We start from the raw sequence: 9,614 nt of genomic DNA, 5'->3' as shown, positions 1-9,614 counted from the left end.
ATATATCTCAGAACACAATGGGTTCTTATACTCCCACCCACTGATGTATCTATTTTCCAGTGCTCTTACAAGAACTCTTTTAACTTGAATGTGTTGTGTATATGATGTCTCACTAAATATCCTAGGTCCCACAGAATGTTTCCATTTATATCTACCATTCATGTGGTGTGATGGAAGTATACTCGTTACCCCAATTAAACAACATAAAACTGATGAAGTCAGTTTATTTTCTAATATGAATTTTTCTCTGCAGGGAAAGGGGCGTGTTCATCGAGGAAACTATCCAAGTCCATCCTCTCCAGTTACAGTTCGGTTGCCTTCTGTGTCTGATGTCCCAGAAGAGACCTCGGCTAGTGAGGCAGCCACAGAGACTGACATCACAGAACAGCAGCAAGTGGCTATGCAGCAGGAGGAGAGAGTATTAACTGAACAGATTGAGAACCTACAGAAAGAGAAGTGAGTACCCAGGAGGAAGGAGAGAGACCAGTTACTGTCTTTTTCATTCCTTCCTTCTGTTCTTCCTTTATCTTTCCTTATTTAATATATCTTACATGTCAAGCACATTTCAGGTGATACAGGAAATGTGAAGATGACAAAGGCATTTTGCCTATACTCAGGTAATGTATGAAAGTTTTTATTTAAGGAAAGGAATTTCCATGAGCTAGAAGACTTAATGCTGCTGTAGTGATGATTCTGAACAGGCTAACTATGAGAAGTTTATACTATCCACAGAGTAATTTAGTCTTAGTTAAGATTCATCTGGTATAAGTTAGGAGAGCCAAGATGAGGTACAAGTGTCCTGACATGTTAGGGGAAAAAAGGAAGAATAAGAATCCTGATGTTAAAGCAAAGTCCCTTTGAAGAATGAGCATCACAATTTTCTGAAAGAAAGTTCCACTTGGCTACGGATCCAGGAACTGAATGGTCAGGATAAGGCAGCACTCTTAGTAGGTGCCTGGGATACTGTGTAGAGAAACTGGTTGCAGTTTAAGAGAGAGACCAATTAGAAGTTCTGTTATCTCTGTCATCACTGGGGGCAGGGGTGAGATGACACTACCTCTTAGGGATATGAATATCCCATAGTTCTCCCTGAGTGTACTATGCACTGATTCTGGTTGACTTGAGAGTTTTAAAGAGTCCTAAAATTATCTTTCTTCTTGAGTTCCTGGAAATTGCATCTTAACTTTCAGAACTTGATTCACAAGGGGAAGAGAGTATTCACTGAACAAATTGATAACCTACAGAAAGAAAAGTGAGTGGCCAGGAGAATGGAGAGAAACCTACAGAAAGAAAAGTGAGTGGCCAGGAGAATGGAGAGAGACCAGAAATAAGAGTATGTTTTGTCGGTCAGGATTGATTAGATCATAAGGTCAAGGTAATATATACTGCTCAGGCTCACAATTTGGTAGAAGAGTAATCTGAAAAGAGGACCTATGTCACCTTTGGTGAGGTTGGAATTAGAAGTATCAAGGATAAATAGTAATTTGCTAAATGGGGAAAGTCTTTGCTGAAAAAGGAAGAAGTTTGAGTAGTCTCAGAGAGGTGAATGCACATGGCAATTGTAATCACTATAGTAAATTACTGGTGAGAATGTCCTTGAAAAGATTGTGTATCTCAAGCTAGGTAGACTTCAACGGAAGCTGAGAGAGGGGTCTAACAGGGAAACTTGATTACTTGATTTAAAAGGAAGTAAAAATTGGAAGGATAAAGAAGCAGTAGATAGAGAAGGGAGTACTGGATTCAGAGTTGGTATATTTCCAGGTAATGATTAATTGCAGGATCTACCCATTAGAGAAAGTTATGTATATAAAGCAGAGAAAAAGAAGGTATAGACATAAAGGAACTTTGTATTAGGGCTTTGAAGTAAGTTTTTACAAAGATATTAATTGAAATAGATTGAGATATTATCAGGAAATATTGAGAAAGACTAGGAGCCAAATACCAAATCCCTGGGGGAATAAGGTGTGTGACTGAGGTAGATGGGTGCTGTGATGAAGAAGAATAGAGCATACTATGACTAAGAGATGACACAAAACTTGAATGGTGGAAAACATCAGTGTTTTACTTTATCAAGAGGCCTCTCTGTGACCAAGGTAGAGAATAAAGTCTGTATCCAGTTAGGAAAATTAATGGAAAACAGTTAAGGAACTGGTAGGAATTTAGAGATTACCTATTTAATCTCTTTGTTTCCTGGATGAGGAAGCTGAGGTTCAGAGAGGAAAGAGTTTAGAATCCTTATCTGCTAATTGTTTGTCCAGAGTTTGTTTTTACCAAAAGCCTACCCTTAACCCTGTCATTGGTCCTAGGTTTGTTGTTTGTTGTTGCCTTATCCTTTAATTTAAGAGTAGGTCCTCATCACTACCCCAGACAGGGATAAGAAGAAGAGCTCTCTTTGCTATTTGGATTCTTAACTTTCATAAAAGGTCTTTCTTTCTATTATTGTTCTTGCACTTCCTATCAAATGCTAATGGATTTATTTGTTGTATCTTATAGGGAGGAACTAACATTTGAGATGCTTGTACTGGAACCCCGTGCCTCTGATGATGAAACCCTTGAGTCTGAAGCCTCCATTGGGACTGCTGATAGCTCTGAAAATTTGAATATGGAGTCAGAAGGTACCACCTCTGGAAGATCAGGTAAATGAACATGTTAAACTAAAGACTTTAGATTTCTTTTATAAAGTAAGAATAGAATTCTCAAGCTAGACAAATTCCTTTATTGGTGCACTGACCTTACCTGAAAAGGTGACAAAGTCCTAAGAAAGCATTTTTCTTTATACAGCCTCCACGTAAATTGTTCATCAGACCACCCCTTCAATGTAGTGTACTTTTTTGTTAATATTTTTTCCTGTATTTACCATGGAGAAAAGCCAGTAATTATATGTTGTTTTATTGTCCCATGCCTCTTTTCTAAGAGTGGGAGGCATCTGCAGTAAGATGGATCCATATACCAAAGGAGGCATTTATCTGGGTAGTGTGTCTCAGGGAGGCAGAACTTACTATATACACATCTAGACATGTGAGTTTTGTTGTTGTTGTTGTTGTTGTTTTTTAGTTGTAGATGGACACAAAAATTATGTATTTTTATGTGGTGCTGAGGATCGAACCCAGTGCCTCACACATGCAAGGCAAGTGCTCTACCACTAAGCTAAAGCCCCAGCCCTCCAGATAGTTTTTTAAATGATATTTTTTAGATCACTACTGATGGCAGAGTTGAACATAAGGACTTCCTTGGGGCTGATTCTGAAATGATGTATGTATAAATGGATGGAGAGCTCTTTTTGAGTTATGAATGTGCACTGAGTAAATCATCCTAGACCTTACAAATTTTAGCTGTATGTGAATTTCATATGTGAACAGTGATACCTACTCAGTGCATCACAATTTTCTTTAGAGGGAACTGTCATTTACAACTTTGGTCTCTCTTTGTATTAGAGAGAAGCTTAGCCCTTAGCTCTCTGAAAGCACCGGGAAAGTCTGAACCTTCAAGCAAGTTGAGAAAGCAGCTAAAAAAGCAGCAAGACTCTTTGGATTCAGTGGACTCCTCCATCTCTTCTTATCTATCTAACACTGCATTGTCTCACGGCACCAGAAAACGATTTCAAATTTATTCTAAATCTCCATTCTACCGAGCTGCCTCAGCTGGTGAGGCCCTGGGACTAGAAGGACCTTTGGGCCAGACCAGACCCCTAGAAGAGAGGCCTCAGTTCATCAGCAGAGGAACCTTTAATCCTGAAAAGGGCAAACAAAAACTAAAGAATGTGAAAAACTCACCTCAGAAAACCAAAGAGACCCCAGAGGGGACAGTCATGTCTGGCCGCAGGAAACCTGTAGACCCAGACTGCAGCTCCACCCAACAGCTAGCACTCTTTGGAAATAACGAGTTTATGGTATAAACTAGCAGATGTGTGTCCTTTGTGGCTAGAGAGGTAAACACATCTCATCTTGGGGCCTCTTGTCTCAGCATATGGCTAAGACTTTCTATGCTGAATTCCTGGGCCTCCTACAGAAGTGGAAAGGCCTCTTTGAAGTCTGCTGGGGATGGTGCCAGCTGTGCCTTGGCTGCTGTATTTGAGTCGATTTCACTAAAAGCCACCTTGGGCTTGGGGATTTTTGTCAGCTATATGTGCCTCTTCCCACCCTCTTTCCCTTCTCAGAGAGAGAAGTTGGACTGGGGGAGGTGGGGATGTTGTAGACCTAAGGGACCATCTGATTTCTGAAATTTGAAGAACACATATAAGCTTTCTTAACTATGAAAGCAAAAAACCTTTGGGTTTATTTTAGGATAGTTAGGAGCTAAAGTAGAGTATGATTTTTTTTTCCAAGGAATTTATAAATGAAAAGCCTAAGCCCTCTATTTTAAAATTTTAACTTGTGATATTTTGGGAAAAGTAAAAAAGCTATTGTTTCCATTAAGCCATCAGAACCTGTCTCAGATATCTGGTTATACAATGAAGATGAGAATACATGCTTTGTTTTTTGATGATATTTAATGTCAAAATAACCAATGCTGTTTTAACTGCTGGTTAGTTTCTGCCAAATATATTGCATGGGCTGAAGTTTCAGTAGCCATACTATTCTCATATTCACTGATCTTAAGGTCAGATTCCTCTAATTTTTGTTTAAATGCCCCAGAGAAAATGATCCCTAAACATTTCTTCCTAATCCATCCAGGTTTTTCTCTTTGTATAGATTAAATTGTGAAGACCACATATGAGCCTATTATCTGCTGTGGATTCCCACCACAAACTCAGACAAATAATGTGACCATCTAATCACGTCTCTCAAAATATTCACGCAAAACATTGCATGATAAGTGTTAGAAAAAGCTGCCAAAATATAAAAAATTTTAATATCATCCATCTAATTTTCATCTTTTTCTCCTCAGACGATCAGTATTAAATAGATGGACTACTTGAAGCTATTTTTGTTTATATAATGGTTACTGAAGTTTACTGTAAATATACATGTACATTATGCATATTTCTTTTTAAACTTGTGCTTCCCTTCTTCCCATGGAATTTCTTCCCACAGATTAGGGGCCATTAGATAGGGGCTGACTGCCACTCATTCCTGGGTTGAAGGAAAGTAAGACCATCTTTTTCATTACTGGTGGTCTCCATACACTTAAGTTATCGTACTAGTTGAAGCATCTTAGCATTAGAAATTTGGTTTTGCTATTTATAATGTATAAAAAATGAAACATGATAGCTTTCTTGAGATAAGTATGTGAAAATGTTTATTTTTAAAGTTACTAAATGCATCTTGTCTCACTACCACATGCACTGTTCTGAAAAAGAGCCTTTACCACCTATAACCAGAATTTTGGTTATTCTTCCTTTTCATACTTCTTTGCTTTGAAGTTATGTTTTGTTAAGGCAGAGTCTCTCCTGTTACACAACACTGAACCTCATGCGACTGCCTCAGTGGTCATTGGCCAGCCCCGCAGGTCAACTTAGAGCACTATTCTGCGTGGCAGCTAAAGGTAGCAGGAGTCTTCCCTCTCCCTGATTTGAGTTCAGAATTGATCCGGGGAAAGGAAGCTTTTAAAATCTCCATAATAATGATGTTTAATCAGTGAATGTTGGGTTTTATATCCCACAAACATCTGCCACCTTGTTCATGTTGTCCTGATGAGTAATGAATGTTAAGCTTTTGAAAGTATGAAGTTCGGAGATGCTCCTAAAGGAAAAGCACCTCAGCATGACTGTGTCCAGCTAGGATGCTGCTTCCTGGGCCCTATGCCCAGCTGCACAGTCTGTGTTTCAGTATTCTTGTGAGAGTAGTGTGCTGCTGGGCATTAACTGTTACTTTCCAGAATGTTGGTTAAATACCATGTTTAAAAAAAAAAAATACCCTTGTGAATTATTTTCTTTGTCCAAGAAAAATGGCCTGGGGAACAGATCTTGGCACATGTTCTCCCATCTAAATCTTTGTAGGGCTTTTTTTTTTTTGGTCAGTTTTTGGCAGTTGAAAAAAAAACTACTTATATAGGTCACTTTATAGGAACTAGTTGGTGGATATTAAGAGACTTTATAATTTTTCTCAGGGACTTAAGACCTGAATTTGGACAAAATTAAATAAAAGATATTTGTTTTTTCATTTGCTAGATTGTGAATTTCTAGTCATTTAACAAGCTGCCAGAATGGGGGGTGGGGGGTGGAGATGGAGAGATCCATGCAATTTTAAGAATGTCTAAGCAAGTGTGGGCTCCCTCTTTGAGGGAAAGAGAGCTATTGTTCTCAGAATAACAGGCATTGTTGGCCTGATAAAGAGATGAAGCCATAACTCTTTAAACCATCAGATCCAAGTCAGAACCAAATGCTGTGTCTACTTCCATTTGTTCTTAAATGGTCCTCTGCATTGTTATGTCACCACAAAGTGATGTTGCATTACAATCATTCATGATTAGGATATTTAAACTTAATATATGTCAAATTTATGATTTCCTATTGCTTCTCCTTTGCTTTTTTTCTTTGATCTCAGTTGCCCCAAAGAAAATCTCCACATGGCAGTAGTGGGGCAGCACCACATTTGGAGCCCATACTAGTCACATTATACATTTCCAACCCCAAACAAAATCTGGTTTTTCTGGGCTGGGGTTGTAGCTCAGCGGTAGAGCGCTCGCCCAGCATGTGCAGGGCACTGGGTTCGATCCTCCGCACCACATAAAAATAAATAAATAAAGGCATTGTGTCCAACTACACCTAAAAATATAAAAATTTTTTAAAAATCTGTTTTTTCTATTCTTCCCACTAAAGCTAATGTATCCCTGTAATTGCATATGTAGGATGGAAAATGTAACAGAAGCAGAGAAGTATAATTTCATTCTAGATCACAGATTGAAGTGCATTAACAGCAAAAGCAGGATTCTGGAAGTGATATACCTAGTTTGCAAAGTACTTTGTACTTCCTGCCATTTAATTATTTGACCACACTTGGCTTCTTAAAACACAAAGGGATATATAATTCTCTACTATGAGCCTTGAAGAGACAGAAGGACCTTAGATTGGGGGATATTTCCATGCTTTTGGAAACTACCAGAAGGCTAGTGAAGACTTCTGTTTGTGTTGCATCACAGTAGGGTTATTTTCAGGGTCAAAGATGGGTTCACAGAAGGGTGCTGTAAAGTTAGGGTCTAACAAGGTTTTGCAGTCCCCCCAGTGCCTGTGGGCCATGTGTTTTTAATTGTAACTAATGAATGTGTACCTATCACGAGCACTTTGCTGAACTAGAGAGAAGGGAGTCTAAGATGCATTCAAAACAAGGTTTCAATTGTAAAAAGAAACAATCCAGATGGCTTTCTCATCTGCCTCTTTCTAGGATTTTTGTTTCCTTGGTGGGGAGCTAGACTTGAGGCTTGCATCATTCTGTATTGGAAAAACATGTTATACTCACCTGTTCTTTTGTGATCACTTTTCAGCCCCGTCCCCAACACCATGCTGGCCTTGGTGGTAGAATTCCTTGCTGTATGTGGGAGTTCTTTTTTCTATGACCCTCAAATACTTGTAACCACTTTTCTTTGGAACCACTCCCACATTTGATTTGGTGTTAAAAGGATAACAGCAAAGTGATGATTAGAGAGATAGAACTATTAGGTCTTATTGATCTCTTGTTTTCAAAAATGTTCCACCAATGAGCCTATCACCTTCTACCCATTCATTCTGTTTTTTTTAATTGGTTTTAATTTTTAACCCACCCATTCTTAATGCCTATTTATCATCCCTCTGAGGTCATATAAAAGTTCCACCTCTTGAACCAAGTGTTTGTATTTACTATGGGAAAGGTGTGGACTACAGATTAGTATTATATTATTTTAATGAATTTAAAGTAATTTATAAGTATGCCGAGTGTAAATTTTTAAAAGACTATGTATTATGAAAGGACATATCCTGTGAAATATATATCATTTTACTGTTTAATAGAATAATTCTATAAGAAGAATGATTTATTTCACCCACAGAACTGATTACATTCCTGATGCAACCAACTGGCACTTTGTAATTTCTGTTTTTGGTGGGGGGCAAGGCATCATCTGTATAAAGTGCAGTTTGTGTCACTCAAAGTATGCACTGTATGGCTACACAAAAGCAGCTTGATGAACAAATCACCCCATGGCTCATTAAAGAACAAAACTTCCAGAAGCAGCAATATGTGTGCTTTTTTTCTGAACATCCTGTCTCCCACATCCAACTCTCAACCCCCAAAGAACAGCAGTGATTTCTTAGTTACAGTGATGAATTTTAAGGAAAGGACCCAACCCCAAATTGACAAAATGCAGAGGTGATAGTTATTAAAACTCAACTGGGTTCAAATGAAAATGAGATTCAAGGGGTCAGCTTTTCTGTAATAGATACTAGCTGCTGACAAGACTTAATTTAGCAAGGATTTCAAGATGACTGGATAGAGAGATCCAGCACTCACCTGCTCCTCCACAAGGTAACAACAAAGCAACAGGTATGTAGCTGCATTTTGAGGTGAAAAATCATGGAGAACACTGAACATCAGCAGAAAGAAAATGAAACCTTATAAGATCCAGAGATCTGGGACAACAGTATAAGAGGAAAAAAATGTCTAGCATCTGCTGCCCCAGCTCCATAGCTGAGGAGGGCAAGCCATCCTTCTGCAGGGATAGGATAAAAGAGTCCTGGCAAACTATCAGCATATATATTAGCAATCCTAGCTGTTGGAAAGTATCACAGTCCCCAAAGGCTTTATTGTGTTAATTTAAAATAATTTTTCAAGTTACTTGAAATCTGCAGAGTAGTCTTACTACTTTGTGGAGAATTTTATATCATCCAGTGATGTCTCCAGGGTGCTGTAGCCAGGAGCCATTTCAAATAAGGACCTATTGTTGAATTTGGGCTGCTCCAGGGGCCTGGAATCCCTGCATATTTCCATCTTTGGGATCCCACAGACTTCACTGCACTGGCTCAGCCAATGGCTGCCACAGAAATCAAATGTGGCTCTGTAGAGTGACCCTGAATTAAACCTGCTTGGTGCCCTGCACTATAGGGGATAGGTGTTGCAACATGGAGGGTAACATTGCTGCCTTGGAGAACTGGGAGATTTAGTAGCTTGCCCTCTAAGGAGAAGAGTGTGTACAACCATGCAGTCTATACTGGTGCTGGGACTGAAGGCAGTCACTCATGTGGTTCCTGCCACCCCTATTTACAGCACCACTCTTAGGCTTCTAAGAGAATGGGGAAAAGAACTCTGTCATTTCACTGCTGCCTGCCTACTGAGGTGCTGGGGTGGCCTTGAGCATAATTTTTGTTCTTGGTGTCCCTCCCGCACACACACACAGCCTAAGGAGGTCCAGAGAGAAACTTGACCCAGTGTTGGCTGTGTCTTGCTCTCCTGTAGACCCTTTGGCTGAAGGAGACAGGATGTGTGGAGCCTCAGCTGTCACCCCATCTCTAGGCATACACAGCCAAGGGAGGCCTCAAGATTTCTGCCTAGCTCTAGGTATAACCTGCCCACTCTTATTCTCAGTGGGCACTGTAGCTCAAAGATTTGAGGGAAGAAAAAGCCCTGTCATCACCCTGTCTCCCGGTGTGTATGGCTTTGTGGGAAGAAGCAAGGTCCTCCTCCATGGTGAGCACACCCATATTA

The 9,614-nt window shown here is 39.5% G+C and overlaps 1 protein-coding gene across 6 annotated transcripts in view; it reads left to right on the top strand.

Moving 5' to 3' along the window:
• Window positions 1-8,150, top strand: part of Myo9a (myosin IXA) — a 259,456-nt gene extending 251,306 nt beyond the window's left edge. For all 6 annotated transcript variants that reach the window (XM_071608439.1, XM_071608438.1, XM_071608436.1 and 3 more), the window contains 3 exons: window positions 254-456; window positions 2,494-2,636; window positions 3,435-8,150. In XM_071608439.1, coding sequence (XP_071464540.1) covers window positions 254-456; window positions 2,494-2,636; window positions 3,435-3,895 — 807 coding nt within the window. In that variant the 3' untranslated portion in view covers window positions 3,896-8,150. The remainder of the gene's footprint in view (window positions 1-253; window positions 457-2,493; window positions 2,637-3,434) is intronic.
• The last annotated feature ends 1,464 nt before the right edge of the window (window positions 8,151-9,614 follow it).

The sequence above is a fragment of the Marmota flaviventris genome, chromosome 2, assembly GCF_047511675.1.
Source record: "Marmota flaviventris isolate mMarFla1 chromosome 2, mMarFla1.hap1, whole genome shotgun sequence".
NCBI lineage: Eukaryota > Metazoa > Chordata > Mammalia > Rodentia > Sciuridae > Marmota > Marmota flaviventris.
Note: the sequence above shows the minus strand (reverse complement) of the source record. Positions and strands in the feature narration are given on the sequence as shown.